At 45.2% G+C, this 23,138-nt stretch overlaps 1 protein-coding gene across 1 annotated transcript in view; it reads left to right on the top strand.

The window, feature by feature from the left end:
• Positions 1–23,138, top strand: part of cacna1ba (calcium channel, voltage-dependent, N type, alpha 1B subunit, a) — a 266,901-nt gene that overhangs the window by 89,847 nt on the left and 153,916 nt on the right. The window contains exons 7-9 of the mRNA XM_030725575.1: positions 4,992–5,095; positions 12,619–12,734; positions 12,966–13,052. Of these exons, the coding sequence (XP_030581435.1) occupies positions 4,992–5,095; positions 12,619–12,734; positions 12,966–13,052 (307 nt within the window). The remainder of the gene's footprint in view (positions 1–4,991; positions 5,096–12,618; positions 12,735–12,965; positions 13,053–23,138) is intronic.

Genomic DNA, 23,138 nt, shown 5'->3' with positions numbered 1-23,138 from the left:
AGTGGTTTGGCACCCCAGACAATATCTGATTTGCTCAGTGTTTACAACCCAGTGAGACCTCTAAAGACATCAGGTGCAAATCAGCTTTTATCGTCCTGATTTCACTTGTCGTAAGGTATTGCAAACTTGCACAGGTTTTAAGCACATTGAGTTTACATGTAATGAAATTTGCTATATAAAAAATGCAATTGCCATTGCCATTCTGTTGTGGATTTTCTGCCGCATGACCCAATTTTGGCTAAGCTTTTGGTGTCAGACAGACAGACTCACATATGACTCTAGAGTACTTCAAATCCCCCTTTCCATCTCAGTAGACTCTGAGACTCAAAGTTGGCCAGATCCTGTGGCTCCAAAACAAGCCCAAATCATGATCTTTCCACCACTGTGCTTGACAACTGGTATGAGGTGTTTATGCTGATATGCTGTGTTTGGACTGCCAAATGTGGCAATGTGAGAGGAGGGTGTTTTTGGGATTGAGGCCTCTTACCTTACCTTACAGTATTGGTTTGGTGACTGACTCCTGTGTTTTTTTTTCTTTTCTTTCGAAGGTGATAGTGGCTCATCTGTCTCTTTTTGTTAAACCATTAATAAAAATCTTTTAATTTTTGAATTTAAGGTGACATTTTGGTGCTGACTTTGAATTCAGACTTTTTTCATGTAAAGCTTTGGAGTTTTTGTTGAAGAGTGTGTCTGTGGTGTCATGGAGAATGTCAGTCATTCACCAAAAAATTTTAATTTGCTGTAACTCACACATATATTGTCACACATTGTAAATCTGGCCCAAACTTATAAGGATGTGCCCCTGAAGACATTTGTGTGGGAATATTCAACCATTGTCATAGCACCATCTAGCACCACCTGACATGTTTTACATTTTGAGGTAAAGGAGAGTTTCCAGCTTGTTGACCAGAGTCATCTAAAATGTGGTCAGAAAAGCCTTAAGGAGTTGTATTACTTCTTTTTAAAAACTGTGAAACACTGAAATTCGTTATGATGTCAGGGTGCATTCCATAGGATTCTCTGAGGCAGTTCCCTCTGTTGCCTTAACCCAGCTTCTAGAGACATAGAATAGAATGAATAGAATAGAATGCCTTTAGTGTCATTATACAGGATGTACAATGAGATTGGAGGGCCACTCCTGTTCAGTGCCATGTAACAGAAAATCAAACTCTCTAAAATGAAAATAAAAATATTATAAAAATATTATAATCTAGTATAATCAATATGATCAAGAGATATACAGAAAATAAACAATGTGTAAAATATACAAAAAATAGAATGTATAAAAATATATACATACATACCTACATTGGTGCATCTGTACATTGTAAGAAAGTAAGTGCGTGTATACATATAATAATGAAGATGATGAATATTGCACTTGGTGAATGAATATTGCACTAGTGAATGAATACTGGATATTACACAATATAGGAGTGATAGATATTGTTCAGTATGAATAATATAATATTGCACAGAGATGTGGGTGCTGCACAGTTACGGTGGGTGAGTGAGTTCAGGGTGGTGATTGCTCTGGCGAAGAAACTGTTCTTGAGTCTGTTTGTTCTGGCTTTGATGCACCTGTAGCGCCTGCCAGAGGGCAGCAGGTCAAACAGGTCAAAGCCAGGGTGTGAGCTGTCCTTGATGATGTTCCTGGCTCTGCTGATGCAGCGGGAGGTGTAGATGCCCATCAGGGAGGGGAGAGGGCAGCCAACGATTCTTTGTGCTGTCTTGACTACCCTCTGAAGCCTGACCCTGTCTGCCTCAGTGCAGCTGCCGTACCATACTGTGATACAGTACGTCAGCAGGCTCTCAAGGATGAGCGGTAGAAGGTCAGCAGCAGGTTTGAGTCCAAGTTGTTCTTCCTGAGGACCCTCAGGAAGTGAAGTCGCCGCTGAGCCTTCTTGATAACAGCTGTGAGGTTATCTGACCAAGAGAGATCAGCAGAGATGAGGACACCAAGAAACCTGAAGGTGTGGACCCTCTCCACACGCTCGCCGTTGATGTAGAGGGGAGCTCTACATCAACGGCGAGCATGTGGAGTGGGTCCCAGTTCCTGGATGATAACGTTTTTTTAATTTATTTGTTCATTTTTGTATGTTTTTGCTTATTCTTCTGATGTGTGTAATCTTGCATGCCATATTATATGGAGGGATTTTACCCTCAGTTAAGCTGCATTATACTCGCGTTGTCTTGATGTAATTATAGTGCTGCTTATTTTATCAAAAACAAACAAAAAATTGTGGCAATCCCTTCATGTGAGAAATCAGTGAGTAAATTAGGTTTCAAGATGGCAAATATTGACAGTGCTTTTGAATGAGAGGAAGGCATCACAGTGGGTTTCAGTAAATGAGTGGATCACAAGACAATCCAGCAATCAAATTAGCCTGCCATAGAAAAAATGTGACCGTGAGTAGCTGCTGTAAGACATTATGTAAACCTTAATACAATAGAAAGCCCTCTGGCCCATCTGGAACATGATGCCTCAGATTGTAACTGCTGCCTCTGTCATTAACAAGAACAACAAAAACATCACACAGCCAAGCTATGACAGTTTCATTTTGTAGTACATCCACAGAAAACAGTAAAGTGAGGATAGATTTTATTATATCAGTGTAGCCTGGCATTTCTTTCTTAACCTCACACCTGAATGAGAACACAAATAGGGCACGTCAGCACTTCACTCATAGCTCTTGAGAGCTGTGTATGCTATCTGCAGACTATCAAGATGCACATCAATAATGCCTTTGAACCAGAGTGTTTTTCTCAGCATTCATTAGTTTCTGTCCAAAGCCATGTGGACTTTGTCATACCTTTGTGCACTATAAGCAGGATTACTTTCCCCTTTGGATTTACTCCAGTGAAGTGAAATCTGTCAAAGAACTTGTCTTTGATCTTTGACCTCGGCCCCATCCAACACCCATATTATGGATGCTCTGTTTCTGTGTCTTTTTTATTCTACATGGGAGAAGATCAAACATCATATCTTTTTCATTGGCCAAAGCAGTTTTTTTTTTCCTTTTTTTTTTTTGGTGATGAATCCCCTGCTACTCCACCTGTTGGAAAACAGCTAATTAGCAATGCTTCTTTAATAGACTACTACTTTTACTTCTGCTAAATGGAGATATACAACTGTATCCTGGTCGAGCCCTACTCCCTCTGGAGAAAATAATAAGTATACAGTATACAGTGAACTGCGATATACTGTAGAGAGGGAGAACTGTATTTCCAGACAATCCTTGTTATGGAAACAGTTAGATCAATGATCGGGACTGAAAACCAAATGCATCTGGATTTCCCAAGGAGTGGGAAAATATCCCTGGTCTTAAAAAAAAAAAAACAGTAATTCCTTTTCTTCCAAACACTTATTACAACTCAGTGCTTTTTGAATCTCAACACTTTGTCATTGACTTACTGGCTAGGACACAAGGCAGCTGTCAGTTACGCTGCATTAAACAGAAGAAACTCTCTTTTTAAACCTTAACTTTAAAACTGTAACTCACACAAAGGTAATCTAGGACGTAAAATTTAAACCTAAAGAAATTCTTGGAGGTTGCCTATATTTGCAGTTTTATATCAAAGTGAGATCAGGTTCAACATCTGACAGACTCTAATTTGGACTTTTTGGCTGTGAGTGAAACCAGAGTGAATATTAATATCCCAGCAACTATGACTGGTGTCTCTGGGTGTGCTTGTTACAGAAAAGACAGACAATCAAAAAAAGGAAAGAAAGTCTTTATTTAATATGTATTATAGTTATTTAAGGCTCTATAATATGGTTAGTTAGTTATACAAGCTAACATAGGCTCTGAAAATAACTTGGATGACATTATTTTGTCACCAAAGATGACAAAACACTGTAACACTGTAAGTCTGTATAACAGTCTTCCTTGTAGTGTGTCCTTTTATCAGGACTTGGGTGAATTATTAAAAAAGTTAAACTGCCACAGTGAAATTATATTACTTGGGGGTTTTAATATAAATTGCCTAGATAAAGCAAGTAAGCAAGACCTAAAGTTATCACATTAAAATACAAATTAAAACAAATGACAAAAGGTCTTATAAGACTTATATAAACAAGCAAAACACCTTTAGATTTAATTTTTATGAATAAGCCAAAGCAGAGGGATCTTGCAGTAACACAAAATTCTTTGCACTAAATTACATACTAATATTCTAATTTTTAAAGACTATGGAACAAAGTGGTAAGTGAATTGAGAAAAGCGACAAGAGCCAAATTTATGGCATTGATGACACAATCAGTTGAAAACAGCTCAGTTCTTTAATAGACCAGGAAGGAAAATATAACCAAACAGAGGGTATAAATCAACTGTATATAATTGAAGTGATTGCCTCTGACAGTATGATGAGTGCAAATGTGCTTAATGCCTACTTTATCCATGGACACTTTACCTCCACTGCATTACTTTATGCACACAGTGTACCTTTACATATAGTACATATACATTTTATATATTTACATTTTCATTCATAATGCATACTGTGTATGCTCTATACAAATTACCGGCTACAAATGTATATAGTGTATTTTGATGTATATATATGTGTGTATATGTACATGTGTATTAAAGTGTTTTATATTTTATTTTATTTCATCCTTCTTCTCTGTACTTTAGCTGCTGTAATACTCAGATTTCCCCCTTGTGGGATCATTAAGGTTTTATCTTATCTTATCTTATCTTATCTTATCTTATCTTATCTTATCTTATCTTATCTTATCTTATCTTATCTTATCTTATCTTATCTTATGGGGATTTGTTTTGAATGTTATGAAATAGAATATTTGGCAAAAATATTTAAATAATTACATCTTTACTAGGAACCACTGGGCTTAAGACAGAGGGGGGAACCAATCAATACTAAGACACAGAGAAACACATATATAGACAGAAAGCAGCCTTATCCTTTAACTATAACAACAGAGTGGTATTACAATCCTAGTCTTTGTTTCTATGTGTTTATGTGTTCAGGCCAATGATGCCTCGGGAAACATGTGGAACTGGTTGTATTTCATCCCCCTCATCATCATCGGTTCTTTCTTCATGCTCAACCTGGTGCTAGGTGTGCTGTCAGGGTGAGTACAAACTGTAAGCTTGTGACAAGAATTTCTGAAACTGTTCCTTACATTTTAACTGAGCTTTATCCTACCATTAATTGCACCCCAATGGCTTGCCACCCCCCCCCCCCCCCCCCCCCCCCCCCCCCCAAACAAAACGGAAACCTTTGCTTTACTGGTTTTTTGGTTTTTGTTTTGCTTTTGTTTTCTTTTACGTTTGTCTTACTTACCTGCTTCTTTCATTTAAGGAATGTCTCTAAGTTACGACACATGGTCTGATCTGGAAAAAAATTTCCATGTATTTGTGTCTTCGCGTTTAAATTATTGCAATACCCTGTTTACTGGCTTGGACAAATCATCTCTTTCACATCTCCAAGCAATACAAAATGCTGCAGCCAGATTATTAACAAATTCTAGCAAGCAAGCTCACATTACTCCGATTTTACGTTCCTTACATTGGCTCCCAATTGATTTTAGGATTCAATTTAAAATTCTCGTCTTCACATACAGAGCATTAAACGGCCAGGCTCCAGATTATATTTCCCAGCTTCTCATAAAATATACTGCTTCTCGCTGTCTTCGTTCGCAGGCTCAGAATTTGTTAGTTGTTCCCTGCACACGACTAAAGACTAGTGGGGAGCCTTTCAGTCAGTGGCACCAAGGCTGTGGAACAGTCTAACTCTACATCTACGCTCAGTTGTCTCTGTGGATTCTTTTAAAAAGCAGTTAAAAACTTTTTCTTTTTAAAAAGGCCTTCTGCTGAGAATTTTTTTATTGAATTTTAAGTTTTAGCTATTATGGTGTTTAATTATTTTCAGCTTTACATTATTGGTTTTTAGATATTATGGTGTTTTCTTACTGTCTGTTTTTGTTTTTTGCATGTACAGCTCTTTGTGGCTACTGTCTGTGAAAAATCCACAGTTTGGTTCGTATCACGGTTTTGGAGTGACATTTTTCAGTTTGGTTCTGTATACCTTAGTATGTCAATAAAATTATGGTTATAAATTATGGTCCCACACAGCAGACTGAAACAATGCTGCTACTCATGCATCCTCTAACTCTGGACCTCCTTTGTCTTTACTGCCATTTCCACAAACTGGATTCTGTACTAGACACTTTACCCTGCTGCCCCTTCATTTGGGTTACTGGCACCGAACAACAGACATGTCCCGAACCAAGACAAGCGAACCGAATGGAATGGATTTTTTTTTCATGAACCATTCCAATCCCTAGTTTTACTTTATATTGCTGTTTACTAGGGTTCATCCATAGACACTACAGAAAACCAGTACAGGAGGCTGTACTGGTGTGTTGCTGCAGCCAGATGAGTATTCTTTGTGACATGCACATGTAGGCCATTCTCATAAGGGATTTGTTGTGTGCCTGTGGGTTCAAACATGCAAACTTCACATTTCATTTGAGAATTTGTTTAGATAAGGCCATAGACAATGGAAAAGACATAGCCACAGTGATATCACCAACTTGCTAGTGGAGTCCTGTTTTGGCTATCTCCATCTTGGTGTTTTGATGTTACTTGAGATGTTACTTTCTTGTACAGGATGCACTTCTTTCATGTTTTCTAGTTTAGATAAACTCTACATCAGTGGGTTGCTTTTAATAGCCTCTTTTGTAATACTGGTTTACAGTTTATATCAACTTTCTTTAAGATAAGATAAGATAGTGTTTATTTGTCACATGCACAGTTATACACAGTACAATGCACAGTGAAATGTATTTTGTATCTGCAACCATATATACACACACATATAAATAAGAAGAATAAAAAAAAAAAAAGTAATTCACACTATACACTATACTCTATATACTATACACTATACACACTTTTATAATTATAATATTTACATTGTGCAATAATGGTCCAGTTAGGGCTCAGAGTTGAGCAGACGGATGGCTTGTGGGTAAAAACTCTTCTTCAACCTTTCAGTCTTAGCCCTCAGGCAGCGGTAACGCCGGCCTGATGGGAGCAGGGAGAAGAGAGAGTGTCCGGGGTGGCTGGGCTGTTTTAGGATCTTCATGGCCCTCAGCCTGCACTGCTTGGTGTAAATGTCCTGCAGGTTGGGGAGGGTGGTTCTGATGGTCCGTTCAGCTGAACAAACCACCCTTTTTAGGGCCATGAAGTCCTGCTTGGTGCAGTTTCCCATCCAGGTGGTGATGCTCCCACGCATGATGCTCTCGATGGTGCAGGTGTAAAAGTTCCTGAGCACCTTGAGTGGGAGCTTGAAGTCTCTCAGCCGCCTGAGGAGGTAGAGACGCTGTCTGGCCTTCTTCACAGTGATGTTTATGTGATGAGTCCAGGACAGGTCCTGTGAGATGGTCACTCCCAGGTATTTGAAAGTGTCCACTCTTTCCACCTCAGCACCACTGATGACAAGTGGATGGTAGTCCCTCTGCTGGTTCCTGCTGAAGTCCACGATCAGTTCCTTCGTTTTGCTGATGTTGAGCAGGAGGTGGTTCTCCTGGCACCAGTTCTCCAGGCGGGAGACCTCTCTCCTGTAGGCTGTCTCCTCATTGTGAGAGATTAGTCCCACAACAGCAGTGTCATCAGCAAACTTGATGATGACGTTGGACTCTGACGTGGCCTCGCAGTCATGGGTGTACAGTGAGCAAACGCATGAACATCATTCATACAAAGCCATGTTGCCTTTGTGTATATATATATATATATATATATATATATATATATATATATATATATATATATATATATAAAATGTAAGGAGTAGAAAGTACAGATATTTTTGTAAAAAAGTAGGGAGTAAAAGTAACAAGTAGTCAGAAAACTCTGACAGTGTAAGACACAGTGTTTGCCAACAGAGTGACGTAGTTGAATAAACTCTTCTTCTGGATAAATACAATACTATGTTGTTAAATATAAACGGTAAATATACTAGTTCTTATACAGCTCTTTTCTGGATTCTGGGTTCATCCAACTCACAAGAAAGCAGCAGCAGGGAGCGTTTCATGATTTGATCCCGGAGCTGAAGCCTGTGATATTTCAGGATGTCAGTGGGCAGCTTGAGCTCTTGCTGGGATCACATCTGAGGCAGAGAAATTATTTCAGAGAGCCGACTGACCCGGAGCAGCATGTAGTGTGTGTATGAGGTAACCCTGGGCAGGAACTGGGGCAACGGAATTGGCCCGCGAGCCGGGAGTTTGAGACCCCTGCTTTATTGTGTGATTAACAATTGCTACCATATCAGCACGCAGTGTTCCTTAATACTCCTAGTCACATCTGCCCCTTGCTTGTCACAATGTTAAAGAGCACAGGATATCAATCTTTTTCAGCATGCTAAAAATAGTCATCTAAACACCAAGATGACAATGGTGAAAACGCTCAACTTGATAAGATAAAGTATACTTCAAGCATCATAAAAATTGGGAAATAATATATCACAGCAGGCAAAACATGAAAAACAACCTAACTCAATAAAATAAAAATAATATCAAAAAATAGCTCACAAAGGTAAAAATAAGGTCAGTAAAATTGTAAATGGCAAAAGAAAAAAAAAAAGACACACAATCATAACCTAAATATAATACAACAAAAGATTTTCTACATTTGTCCTTGTGGCAGATTGTCCTTGAGGCTTCACTAACCAATGGCTGATGTCACTGTGGCTACCTCATTCTTTTATATACAATTATGGATACAACTTATCCAGTTTTCCACAAAGTTTTTTAGAGTTGCTGGCAATGCCCCCATTATAATCTCTCAGTCTAACTATGATCTGATGCACAGAAAGCCTCTCTCTGCTCATAATAATAATTCTACTTCTGACACTTCCCGTTAGTTCGCATCAATACAGTGCTCCTCACTGAGCCATGTTCTGTTGGAAACTTGAGGCACAGCCATATTTCTAACAGGTGAACAATAACTACAGACTGTTTAGCTGAACAAGCCTCTGATGAGTTGCTCAAATCTACCTGAGTATCATGTAAATGCTGCTTTAATGAAAGAAGACTGGTAAAGAAAATTTGACCCTACTAGGAAGGGGTTTACATAACAGTAAAAAGCTTCAGCTTGAGTGCTGACTTGAAATTCTGCAAAAACAGTATTTTGGCTTAATTTTACACAGCAGATATATGATGCTTGATGTTTTTATGCAGTATCTACAGTATACCTACAAAATGAAAGAGTAAACATATCAACACAGGAACAGTGCACTGTAGCAGTGTTTCATGGACAGTCTGGCATGCACATGCATATTTTTATTTTATTGATTTTACTGTTACTGGAGAAGAAAATATGTGCTCTGTATGTGTATGGAAGCTTAAGCTGTAATGTACTGCACATGTTATAGGCAGATATGTAGCCACAAAAAATAGATTTAAACACACTGGCAGACACATATATAAGCATACACACATAACCTCAGGAAGGCAAGCAGTCAGCCACTGCAATGCAGGATAGAGCTTCCCCCTCCACTGTGTGGGAGACACCAGTCACTGAGCAGTGGGAGTGGACTGGAGATCCCTCGCTTTGCTATTTCAGTAGTCTGTCTTCCTCTCTGTCATTCCACCTCCCCTTCTCTGCTTCTTCTCCTGCACACAGATGAGGACAGAATTATTAGCTCCCCTATGAAATTTTAATTTTCTTTAAAGTATTTCCCAAGTGCTGCTGAAACAAGCAAGGACTTTTTAAAACACAGCTTTTCCAACCATCCTATTTATTATTGGCCCACACAAAATAAAGCAGGACATTGTCATCATACCATCCTGTGAGTTATATGCAGCCTCTTTCACATGCCTGATTGGTTTAGCCTAATCATGTGATCATATTGTGCTGTATGATTGGCTGTACCTACTTGACCATTATTGACTGAAATGGAGAAAGTGATGATAGCTAGCAACTGATTTAAGTCACTGAACAGCTGGTGAAACTGGGGAATCCCAAATTTCTAGGTAAGGAGCCAGTCTGTTTATAGTAACATCAGTTCTAGGGTGCAGCGTTATTGATTAGCCTGCGATGTCAACTTCTGATTGGCTGAACATTGTCTATCAAATAGGTCAGACCCTACAATAATACAGAGAAAACCCAAGAGTCAAAACGACCCCCTATGAGCAAGCACTTGGCGACAGTGGGAAGGAAAAACTCCCTTTTAATAGGAAGAAACCTCCAGCAGAACCAGGCTCAGGGAGGGGCAGTCATCTGCTGTGACCAGTTGGGCTGAGGGGAGAGAAAAAAAAGACATGCTGTGGAAGAGAGCCAAAGATAAATAACAATTAATGATTAAATGCCGAGTGGAGTATAAACAAAGTAAATAAGGTGAATGAAATGAAACAGTGCATTATGGGAACCCCCCAGCAGCCTAGGCCTATAGCAGCATAACTAAGGGTGGTTCAGGGTCACCTGATCCAGCCCTAACTATAAACTCGATCAAAAAGGAAAGTTTTAAGCCTGGTTTTAAAAAACAGAGAGGGTGTCTGTCTCCCGAATCCAAGCTGGGATCTGGTTCCATAGAAGAGGGGCCTGAAAGCTGAAGGCTCTGCCTCCCATTCTACTCTTAAGTATCCTAGGAACCACAAGTAAGCCAGCAGTCTGAGAGCGAAGTGCTCTGTTGGGGTGAATGGTACTATAAGGTCTTTGAGATAAGATGGGGCCTGATTATTCAAGACCTTGTATGTGAGGAGAAGAATTTGAAATTCTATTCTAGATTTAACAGGGAGCCGGGGGGGGGGGGGGGGGGGGGGGGTTTGACAGCTGACAGTCTCCAGCAAAATTTACAAGATATATGACAAATTTAAAGATGGTGGAAAAAGGACTTCTGCTGAGCGTTTACCAGAGAACATTTTGGTTGTCCATCTATCCATCCATTCTCTTCCACTTATCCTGTTTGGGGTCGTGGGGGGGCTGGAGCCTATCCCAGCTGACATAGGGCGAGAGGCAGGGTACACCCTGTACAGGTCGCCAACACAGAGAGACAGACAACCATTCACACTTATGGGCAATTTAGAGTGACCAATTAACCTAACCCCAGTAACTGCATGTCTTTGGACTGTGAGAGGAAACCCACGCAGACACGGGGAGAACATGCAAACTCCACTCAGAGAGGCCCGGGCCAAGGTGGAATCAAACCCAGACCTTCTAGATGTCAATGTAACTGTGAGGCAGTAGTGGTAACCGCCATGCCACTGTGTGAATAAAATAATAAATGTGGCTTTCAACTCTGTAAAAAAAGTTTTCTTTCATTCCTCTGAGATCACTCTCTCCAACACTCCGCCACCTTTTTGTTGCATTTTGTGTGTCAGTGAGAAGAGGCTGCATCTCCATCATTAACTACACCTGTGATTACCATTTTCATTGATGATGTTGTTGAGACAAACTGAAACCACTTGGGCTAGGTCTGCTTTTTTTTTCTTTTCTTTTTTTTTTTTTTAGGTGCAAATGTTACTGAATCACTCACTTTTGAGCCCTTGCCAGCATTAGTGCCTTCCTGTTGTTTTCCATGATATTAAGAATCTCCTCATACATTTCATGCTTCCTTTAATGTGAGAATATTGACTGAAAGAAAACCAATTGATAGCAAGGGTTTTAATTGATAGCAGTTTGTGAAACAGTTTGCTTCACAAACTGCTGAATTGTGATTGGTGGAAACACTGTCAGTGTTCCAGAGTCCTGTAACCTGGGTCCTGCCATGGGTGTTAGTTTAAGTGTTACCATCTATTACATTGCTGCAAACCAAGTATGCGTACTCCCCAGTGGCAACCCTTACGGCAGGAGTCTCCCAGATAGAAGAAGATGCCATACCTCAAAATCTGCTCAGCAGCAGCTTAAGAAACACCACAAAGTTTGGAGTAATTCTTTCATGAAACTCCACCACCACACCACTTGTACTGGTGATATGTGGACTGCCAGTATCACTAGCCATGCTGACAAGCTGTATTGTTGTTTACCCTCTTCGGTCAATATACAAGAATTTTGGTGGAAAAAAAAAATTCTGAATCTGTCTACAGAATTTTTTTAGGTAGGAGATGTCAGAAAATATATAAATATAAAAAGTGATGTACGCAATTGTGTACAAGGTGACAAAGGGGGATATAGAGCAAAGCATTTCACAGATCCCATTCATTCCATTTTAAAGCATGTGTGTATGTTCAATGTGCATGGTCTTTGTACCACATCTTTCTCATAGATTATTTTTCTGTCTTGAAATAAAGGGAGGACATAAAGTCACCCTATATCAGAATGGTAAACTGCAAGCAAAGTCACTGGTTTTAAATTCCAAATCCTTTCTCGAATTGGTCAAGTCTAAAGTCAGCAGACTGTGACTTATCATCTCATTTTGCTTGATACCTCAGCAGTCAGAGAAAGAACAGTGTCCTGTTCCATGTTGACAGTTAGTAGTTGGTTGTCTCAGCATGAGACCGTTTTTCAGTTCAGTGTGAGGACACTGACACTGTCTCATCTGGTGGAGGCCACCCTTCTGTGTACCTGTCAACAACTGAATGCTCCAGGGTCTCTGTGTTGGCTTGTCAGTTCTAATAAATTCTTTGTGTGTGTCTGTGTTTGTTTATGACAGGGAGTTTGCAAAGGAGAGAGAGCGTGTGGAGAAGAGACAAGAATTCTTGAAGCTTCGGCGACAACAGCAAATAGAGAGAGAGTTAACTGGATACCTGGAGTGGATCTGCAAAGCAGGTCAGAAAACCATAAACACACCTTTGGTTTATGGTTGTAAATTTAGCTATTGACAGTCTTTACAGTTACAGTACCAGCTAAAAGTTTGGACACACTCACCATTCATATGAATAGGTAAGTGTGTCCAAACTTTTGACTGGTGCTGTATATCTAAATATCAACTTAGTAGTACTTGATGTTAGCACTACTATGACATAATTATGACAGTTTTTGTCATAATTTGTGTTGCAGAGGAGGTGATGCTGGCTGAGGAAGATAAGAATGCAGAGGAGAAATCTTTGGATGGCGCATGGTACAAACGAAAGCACAACAACTCTGGTAAGGCCATCTTCAGAATGGCAATTGAAAAACCTGACAGTTTAATTTCAAAACTATATTCAAAGTGCATCAAGAAGTAAAATATGAAAAAGAACCTGTATCTTTGTATATATATGTATATATATTTTAGGTTTTTAAGTTTTTAGCTGTAGATGGTCTGTGCTGTCAGGTCAGGGTGTTTTTTTCCCACCACTGGTGCAATGTAGCCCGGTTCAACCTGTCGCACTGTTGGGCAGGTGGGGCTCATCAGCCTTGGCTGGTCACCTGCCTAGGAGAAGGAAAACTCTGAACTCAAACCTCCGCTGCCTTGTGGGCATACCCAACTATGGGAAAGGCTTTGGGAGGGAAGAAAGAGTTGAAGGAAGGATGAGTAAAAATCTAGAGTTGGCTCCTATTGGACAGCTACCGCCTGCCTCAAGTGGGCAGCCCCCAGTCAGGCTCATGTCAGGGTCAGGGTGAGGAGGGACCATGTCAGGAAGAAGAAGTAGAAGCTGCAGGATCTTCCAAACAAAAAAACAGGTCATGATGATAGGCCTACTGATTATCCCTCTGTCTGGACAAAGGATCAAAATGATCAGTTTAAAAGCAAAAACGAATACGCCCAACATGTAAAACTGGGATGCACTCCATGCCATGATTTTAAGAATCTTGGTCTCATGGCATCCCATAGTGTCAGTATTACCAGCCAGTGGGCTGAGGGAAAGATATCCCCCTTTTGTAATAATTCAAGAGCTATCCAGCTTTTATCACTGTACAAAATAAATCATGGGAATAGAGTTTGGTGATTATTTCTTTCCAGAAGTTTTGTATTGGTGGACAGAGCCAGAATGCGTGGAGGTGGTCATCAGTTATGTTAAATGTACAGTGTGTGCAAACATCTCAGTTTCTTAACAACTGAAAAAGTATGTTCCACATTGTGAAGTGCTTCTATTTTCCGCCTTATTCAGGTAGGCAACAGTAAAGTAAAATATTGATACTACTTTCACTCCTGGACCCACCCAAAGCAAGATCACACCTCTGAAGACCACTAATGGTGAGGTCGTCTCAGACCAAGCAGATGGCCAGAGCTCTGAGCTGTACTCCAGAACAAACCCTGTTTCTGCCTCAGCCCTGGAAGCCATTGAAGACTTGGCAACCACGTACAATCTAGACCATGCAGTTCAGTGGTAGCTGTTCCGAGAGCTTCAACATACGCAGTGGAGTAAAACAAAGCTCGCTCTGACACTCTTCAGGATTTTCTTTGCCATGCTTCTACAGCATGCCTTTGGCATAGCAACTGAGGGTATCTACCTTCATACAATATCAGGTGGAAAACTCTTCAAACTGGCCAAGGTGACATGCTGTTGACAGGGACATGTTGTTTGCTGATGACGCTGCAGTAGTTACCCACTCACAGAAACAGACTGTAACTGTTGCTGTGAGTAGTTACCCACTCACAGCAACAGTTACAGTCTGTCACACTTCTCTCAGGCCTGCAAAGACTTCATACTCATCATCAGTTTGAAGAAGACCAATTTAATGGGGAAACATGTCCCAGCCCCACCCATCATCTTCATTGATGACTATGAACTGGACCACCAATTCACCTACCTGGGCTCCACCATTACTGATAATCTCTTCATCAAAAGACAGGTTAAAAAGCAGATCAGCAAAACAGCAGCAACCCTCACTTGTCTCACCCGACGCATCTGGCAGAACTCTAAGCTCACTTTGAAGACAAAAATGGTATTGTACAATTCTCAGCAAACTACAGTATGGTAGCGAGACATGGGTGACATACACAAAACAAGGAAAAGAAGCTGAACACCTTTCATATCCTTTTCCTCTGCCATCTGCTGAACATCTGCTGGCAAGACAGGGTGCCTAACACAGAGGTCCTGTCTCATGCTGGTCTCCCCAGCATGTTCACGCTCCTCAAGCAACGCCGCCTGCGTTGGCTGGGCCACGTATGGCAAATGAAGGATGGGCGCATTCCCAAAGACATTCTCTATAGTGAACTGGCATCCGGTAAAAGAAGTACTGGATGCCTTCAAATGCGCTACAAGGATGTCTGCAAATACAACCTGAAAGCTATGGACATTGCACAGAATCGTGGGAAGACTTGACATCACATGGCAGCCAGTGGAGGAGTGCAGTGAGGCAGTACACCACCTATGCTGAAGAAAAACTTTATATTGCTGCAAACGATAAGCGAGCCCCCAGAAAAGATCAGCATGACCCTTGTGAAACCCAGGATACCTTCATCTGTGACATCTGCAGACGTGTCTGCCTGTCCAGGATTGGACTCCTCAGCCATCGGCAGAAGCAAATTTGAGACGATCCCATAGTCAAAGTGACTGACAGAGGCCTACTACCACGGTCTGTGCTGCCATGATCAAAGCCTCCGTGTTATTGTTTACGCCAGCATTCTATTCTGTGTGTGTGTGTGTGTGTGTGTGTGTGTGTGTGTGTGTGTGTGTGTGTGTGTGTGTGTGTGTGTGTGTGTATGTAGCAGCTGGATGGTGTACTGGCAATATCTGGCAATATTACCATTCTTGGAATTGTAGATCTGGGTCCAATAAGGGTGTCCAGACTATGCTCCCAGTGTTGCTGAAGCTTACTATACTGGCTTGGATGCCGCCCAACTTAACAAGGTCCACATTAGGTATTGGGGAGCCAGAGCCTTTCTCCTGTTTGGAAAAAGTGTCTCACAACACTAACATTAAGTGGCTGGTGGACCTAAGAGCAGACCACGGCAACCTCCTAGAACAAGAACCAGTCATCATCACAAAGGTAGACATCCAACAACAAGTATCATGAATGAAGAGCTGGACAGCACCAGGACCTGACGTAATCCACATCTACAGGCTGAAAATGCTAACAGCACTCTATGAACTCATGGCAGCACAAATAAATGAACTGCCAGGAGTTTCTCTCCGATGTGTACACTGGATGGGTGTGAACGCTACATAAGAAGCACTTAGGCGTTAAAAAAAAAAGTGCTTGCATGAATTTGTGAGAATGGGTAAATGAGGCGTGTTATATAAAAACTTTGAGTGTTCAAGTAGAATAGAAAAGCACTATACAGTGTAAGAACAAGACCATTTACCAAGAGTAACACAGTTTTTCTGTGTGTGTCTATAATTAGCATATTCCATACCGTTAGGCCTACCACCATCTGCGTAGGTTCTAACTGAGTTATCAGCATGTGGCTGATATGGATCATTTCCATCTGCATTGTCCCATGATGTGTGTATGTGTGTGTGTGTGTGTGTGTGTGTGTGTGTGTGTGTGTCTTTGTGTGCTTATACACCAGACTGCCTCTCATCTGCAGGCTCACCCAGTGTTACAGGCACAGTGATTGTGGGTGCCAGGGTGGACGGCCAATAAGATTAGAATGCAGTACAGAGAGGAAGGCTCACTGGAGTTAAGAGTCAGCATGGGAATATGAGGGCCCTTCACACAGTTGTGATTCACTTCTCTGTTATTTTAATACTTTCCTGTTTTTAAGAAGCTCTCAACAGCAAACCTGGACTGTGCTATTACAAATTGCCAACAGAGGAAAAGGAAATTTGGATGCTTTGGCAGCAGACTGGAGGCTATCTACACAACATATACTCTTATATCTGGTTGTGGCTCAGGAGGTAGAGCAGGTCACCTACTAATTGGAAGGTTGGCGGTTCGATTTCTGGCTGCTCTGGCTGGGGAAGATACTGAACCCCAAGTCGCTCTCCAATGTAAGCGTTGGAGTATGAATATGTGTGACTGTTAGACAGTAAAAACGCTTAGCTTAGATTCATATGGAAGTGCTTTGATGAATGGGTAAATGCAAACATGTTGTATAAGCGCTTAGATAGAGTAGAAAAGTGCTATATAAGAACTAGTCCATTTACCATAAAGCACATAGAGCAAAATGGGGGCCTGTGTTTGTTCCTCAAAATAATATATGCAAGGTTATGATGAGGTTCCTTCTTGGTTTAGTGATAATAATTTTTTTTCCTACATAAATGGCCTCCTTTACTCCCTACTCCAAGTAGCATTCCTTCCTGTCCTGGATCCAGAGTCCTGACCTGAAAAGGTACAGTGCCTTGTGAAAGTATTCGGCCCACCTTTAACTTTTCAACCTTTTGCCACATTTAAGGCTTCAAACATAAAGATATAAAATTTTAATTTTTATGTGAAGAATCAACAACAAGTGGGACACAATCGTGAAGTGGAATGAAATTTATTGGATGTGTCAAACTTTAACAAATAAAAAACTGAAAAGTGGGGCGTGCAATATTATTCGGCCCCCTTGCGTTAATACTTTGTAGCGCCACCTTTTGCTGCAATTACAGCTGCAAGTCGCTTGGGGTATGTCTCTATCTGTTTTGCACGTCGAGTGACTGAAATTCTTGCCCATTCTTCCTTTCAAAACAGCTCGAGCTCAGTGAGGTTGGATGGAGAGCGTTTGTGAACAGCAGCAGCAGCAGTTCAGCTCTTTCCACAGATTCTCGATTGGATTCAGGTCTGGACTTTGACTTGGCCATTCCAACACCTGGATACATTTATTTGTGAACCATTCCATTGTAGATTTGGCTTTATGTTTTGGATCATTGTCTTGTTGGAAGATAAATCTCTGTCCCAGTCTCAGGTCTCTTGCAGACTCCAACAGGTTTTCTTCCAGAATGGTCCTGTATTTGGCCCCATCCATCTTCCCATCAATTCTGACCATCTTCCCTGTCCCTGCTGACAAAAAGCAGGCCCAAACCATGATGCTGCCACCATGTTTGACAGTGGGGATGGTGTGTTCAGGGTGATGAGCTGTGTTGCTTTTACGCCAAACATATCATTTTGCATTGTGGCCAAACAGTTCGATTTTGGTTTCATCTGACCAGAGCACCTTCTTCCACATGTTTGGTGTGTCTCCCAGGTGGCTTGTGGCAAACTGTAAACGAGACTGTTTATGGAAATCTTTCAGAAATGGCTTTCTTCTTGCCACTCTTCCATAAAAGCCAGATTTGTGCAGTGTACGTGTCAAGGCCGGGGAGGAAACAGGCGAGGAATGGCTGACACGAAGGACTCCAGAAGTCAGCGTAACTTAAAAGGGATTTATTTAAGCAGGGGAAAAACAAATACAAAAATCTTGGAAGGGAGACGACGGGCAAACACAGGGAACACACGGGCACACAACATCAACGACGCGACAAGGAACACATGGAAACTGAGGGCTTAAATACACACTGGGTAATCAGGGCAAGAGGAAACAGCAGGGAACAACAGGTGAGGCAAATGAAACTAATTACACAGGGGAAGCAAAGCTGAACACAAAGCACAGGAAAACCAGACTGTCAAAATAACAGGAAGTGACAACCAAGGAACATACTGACTAAACAACAGGCACAGACTCAGGACAGAGACGCAGACATATCACAACACATCAACCTACTGGGAGGACACACTCAGGAAATAAACTAACACAAAACGCTGGGCCAACGGCCCAGGACATGACAGTACCCCCCCCTCAAAGGCCGGCTCCCGACGGCCAAAACAAGAAACAAAACCAGACCAGGGCGGGAGGCGGGGGACCAGGAAGGAGGGCCCGAAACAAAAACAGACAGGGAGCAAACAAAGTCAGGAACAAACCCAAAAACACAAGGAAGCACTGGAGCAAGGGTAGAGCACAAGGGCAAAAAACAATAAGCACAAGGAACCGAACAAAGAAAAGCAATGGCACAAGCTGAATACAGTCCAAAAACCAGAGCAAAAAACACGGGGATGAGAAAACAAAAAAAAAAAAAAACAACCGGATGAAACAAAAAGCGACGGCACAAGGCCGGAGAGCTCCAACGTCCAAAACAGGGGGTCGAAACAAGGAACAGTCCAGAGCTATAACAAAACAAAAACAGCAGGGGAAAAAACAGTCCACAGTTCAGGGGAGTCAGTGGGAAATCCAAAACAAAAAACACACAGTTCAGGAGGCCGCAGAGGCCAAGGGGCCACAAAGCAAAGTCCCAACGAGGGAGGCCGACCGCGCTCCCAGCGGCGGCGGCGACGAGGACGAGAAGGAATCACTGGAGGCCGACCGCGCTCCCAGCGGCGGCGGCGACGACGAGGGGGAGTCACTGGAGGCCGACCGCGCTCCCAGCGGCGGCGGCGACGACGAGGGGGAGTCACTGGAGGCCGACCGCGCTCCCAGCGGCGGCGGCGACGACGAGGGGGAGTCACTGGAGGCCGACCGCGCTCCCAGCGGCGGCGGCGAGGAGGAGTCACTGGAGGCCGACCGCGCTCCCAGCGGCGGCGGCGAGGAGGAGTCACTGGAGGCCGACCGCACTCCCAGCGGCGGCGGCGAGGAGGAGTCACTGGAGGCCGACCGCGCTCCCAGCGGCGGCGGCGACGACGAGGAGGAGACACTGGAGGCCGACCGCGCTCCCAGCGGCGGCGGCGACGACGAGGAGGAGACACTGGAGGCCGACCGCGGGGCATGCGGCGGCGGAGAAGGGCGACCCCGGGCTCTGGTGGGGAACCCTCGGGTGACGTGGAGCGCTCGGACTGAGCAGAGACCCCCACCGGCTCGGACTGAGCGGGACCCCCTGGCTCGGAGCGCTCGGACTGAGCGGAGACCCCCATCGGCTCGGACTGAGCGGAGACCCCCGTCGGCTCGGACTGAGCGGGACCCTCTGGCGCGGAGCGCTCGGACTGAGCGGGACCCTCTGGCGCGGAGCGCTCGGACTGAGCGGGACCCCCTGGCTCGGACTGAGCGGAGACCCCCATCGGCTCGGAGTGAGCGGAGACCCCCATCGGCTCGGAGTGAGCGGAGACCCCCATCGGCTCGGAGTGAGCTGAGCCCATGGGCTGAACGGGGCCTACATAGTGAGGCACCGGATGCGTAGGCTGGGACCGCGGAACAGGGCACACTGCTGCTTTATTGAGCAGCAGGGGCTGCTCGGGGAATAGCCGAGGTGCAGGGGACTGCGTGGAAGCAGCCGGAGATGACTGGCTGCGTGGAAGCAGGCCGGGAGACTGACTGGCTGCGTGGAAGCAGGCCGGGAGACGACTGGCTGCGTGGAAGCAGGCCGGGAGACGACTGGCTGCGTGGAAGCAGGCCGGGAGACGACTGGCTGCGTGGAAGCAGGCCGGGAGACGACTGGCTGCGTGGAAGCAGGCCGGGAGACGACTGGCTGCGTGGAAGCAGGGCGGGAGACGACTGGCGGCGTGAAGCAGGCCGGGAGACGACTGGCTGCGTGGAAGCAGGCCGGGAGACGACGGCTGCGTGAAGCAGGCCGGGAAGACGACTGGCTGCGTGGAAGCAGGCCGGGGCAGAGCGGAGCGGGCTGCGCGGAGCAGGCCGGGATCTGTGAGGCGCTGGAAGCTGAGGGAGATCTGGCTGCGTGGAAAAACGAGACTAGCGAGCGAGAGAGAGCAGAAAAAAACTGCGTGGAAGCAGACCGAGAGCTAGGGAGATCCGGCTGCGTGGAAACAGACGAGAGCTAGGGAGATCCGGCTGCGTGGAAACAGACCGAGAGCTAGGGAGATCCGGCGGCTGCGTGGAAACAGACCGAGAGCTAGGAGATCCGGCTGCGTGGAAACAGACCGAGAGCTAGGAGATCCGGCTGCGTGGAAACAGGACCGAGAGCTAGGGAGATCCGGCTGCGTGGAAACAGACCGAGAGCTAGGGAGATCCGGCTGCGTGGAAGCAGCCCGAGCTAGGGAGATCCGGCTGCGTGGAAACAGACCGAGAGCTAGGGAGATCCGGCTGCGTGGAAACAGACCGAGAGCTAGCTGACACTGGGGCCTGAGAGGGAGCTGACACTACTGGAGCTACAGAAGGAGCAGGAGCTGAGGGAACTGGGACCAAAACCGAAGGAACTAAGACAGGGGCTGAGGGAACTGACTGAGAGGGCACTGAAACAGCTGACACTGGGGACCGAGGAAGAGTTACTGGAGCTGACTGAAGGCGAGGGAGAGCGACTGGAGCTAGAGCTGACTGAGACCCTGCTGCTGCAGCTAACACAGAAAACCGATGCGAAGGCTTGGACCTGGCTGCCCCCACCCGCGGAACAGGTGCGAGTGCCGAGGTCAGCCCGTCCGTGGCCGCCCCCACCCGCGGAACAGGTGCGAGTGCCGAGGTCAGCCCGTCCGTGGCCGCCCCCACCCGCGGAACAGGTGCGAGTGTCGAGGTCAGCCCGTCCGTGGCCGCCCCCACCCGCGGAACAGGTGCGAGTGTCGCGGTCAGCCCGTCCGTGGCCGCCCCCACCCGCGGAACAGGTGCGAGTGCCGAGGTCAGCCCGTCCGTGGCCGCCCCCACCCGCGGAACAGCTGCGAGTGCCGAGGTCAGCCCGTCCGTGGCCGCCCCCACCCGCGGAACAGGTGAGAGTGCCGAGGTCAGCCCGACCGTGGCTGCCCCCACCCGCCGAACAGGTACAGGTGCAGGGGAAGCTGGAGCTAAGGGAGCTGGCGCAGGGTGAACAGAGGGAGCTGGAGCTAACTGAGGGGTCTGGGACTGCGACTGAGGAGGAGCTGGAGCTACAGCTGACATGGAACACTGCGACTGAGGGGGAGCTGGAGCTACAGCTGACTTGGAACACTGCGACTGAGGGGGAGCTGGAGCTACAGCTGACTTGGAACACTGCGACTGAGGGGGAGCTGGAGCTACAGCTGACTTGGAACACTGCGACTGAGGGGGAGCTGGAGCTACAGCTGACTTGGAACACTGCGACTGAGGGGGAGCTGGAGCTACAGCTGACTTGGAACACTGCGACTGAGGGGGAGCTGGAGCTACAGCTGACTTGGAACACTGCGACTGAGGGGGAGCTGGAGCTACAGCTGACTTGGAACACTGCGACTGAGGGGGAGCTGGAGCTACAGCTGACTTGGAACACTGCGACTGAGGGGGAGCTGGAGCTACAGCTGACTTGGAACACTGCGACTGAGGGGAGCTGGAGCTACAGCTGACTGGGAAGACTGCGACTGAGCAGGCGCTACAGCTGACTGAGGCGAGAGTGGCTGGGGAGGAGCACGGCGACGCCGGGAGCGCTGCTTCCTTCGCGTTCTGTTGGAGTGGGAAGCACGATTCTCAGCATCCAGGATGTCCACCAGCAGAGGTGAATCAATAATCTCCACATCATCTGGCAGCCAAGAGAGGTCTGGGGAGGCGGTGGGCTGTGGGTGAAAGGATGAAAATGACGAGGTGGGAGAGGTGAGTTGAAGGGATGACGGCGGATCCGGAAAGCGAGGCAGCGCCTGTGGTGCTGAGCTGCAGTGGTGCGGAGGAGACGACGGAGGTGAGATGACCGGCTGCAGGAGAGGTGAATTAGTGATGGCTTGGAGGAAAAAGGTTGTGTCCTTGCCCTGGACAGGGCGACCAATATTATACAGTTTAGCTTGTAAGTTTTTCCGGAGCATGATTATGGAATGGGCAAGGGAGGCAGTGTCAGGATGGGTGAGGAGCCAAGTGGAGGAAGAAAAAAGTCTGCAGCAGAAAATTGCCTGAATAATCTGACGGGGTTCATCAGTGGCATGAATGATGTTCCTGGAGAGATCTATGAGCTCCAAAATCACTTCCTCTTGCTCGGAGGGGCTCCTGGTATCCGCGGGGTCCATAGTCTGGTCGCGTCGTTCTGTCAAGGCCGGGGAGGAAACAGGCGAGGAATGGCTGACACGAAGGACTCCAGAAGTCAGCGTAACTTAAAAGGGATTTATTTAAGCAGGGGAAAAACAAATACAAAAATCTTGGAAGGGAGACGACGGGCAAACACAGGGAACACACGGGCACACAACATCAACGACGCGACAAGGAACACATGGAAACTGAGGGCTTAAATACACACTGGGTAATCAGGGCAAGAGGAAACAGCAGGGAACAACAGGTGAGGCAAATGAAACTAATTACACAGGGGAAGCAAAGCTGAACACAAAGCACAGGAAAACCAGACTGTCAAAATAAACAGGAAGTGACAAACCAAGGAACATACTGACTAAACAACAGGCACAGACTCAGGACAGAGACGCAGACATATCACAACACATCAACCTACTGGGAGGACACACTCAGGAAATAAACTAACACAAAACGCTGGGCCAACGGCCCAGGACATGACAGTACGACTGATTGTTGTCCTATGGACA

Source organism: Archocentrus centrarchus, unplaced genomic scaffold (genome assembly GCF_007364275.1).
Source record: "Archocentrus centrarchus isolate MPI-CPG fArcCen1 unplaced genomic scaffold, fArcCen1 scaffold_63_ctg1, whole genome shotgun sequence".
In the NCBI taxonomy this organism is placed as follows: Eukaryota; Metazoa; Chordata; class Actinopteri; order Cichliformes; family Cichlidae; genus Archocentrus; species Archocentrus centrarchus.
The sequence above is the reverse complement of the archived record's forward strand: the minus strand, read 5'-3'. Positions and strand labels throughout refer to the sequence as shown.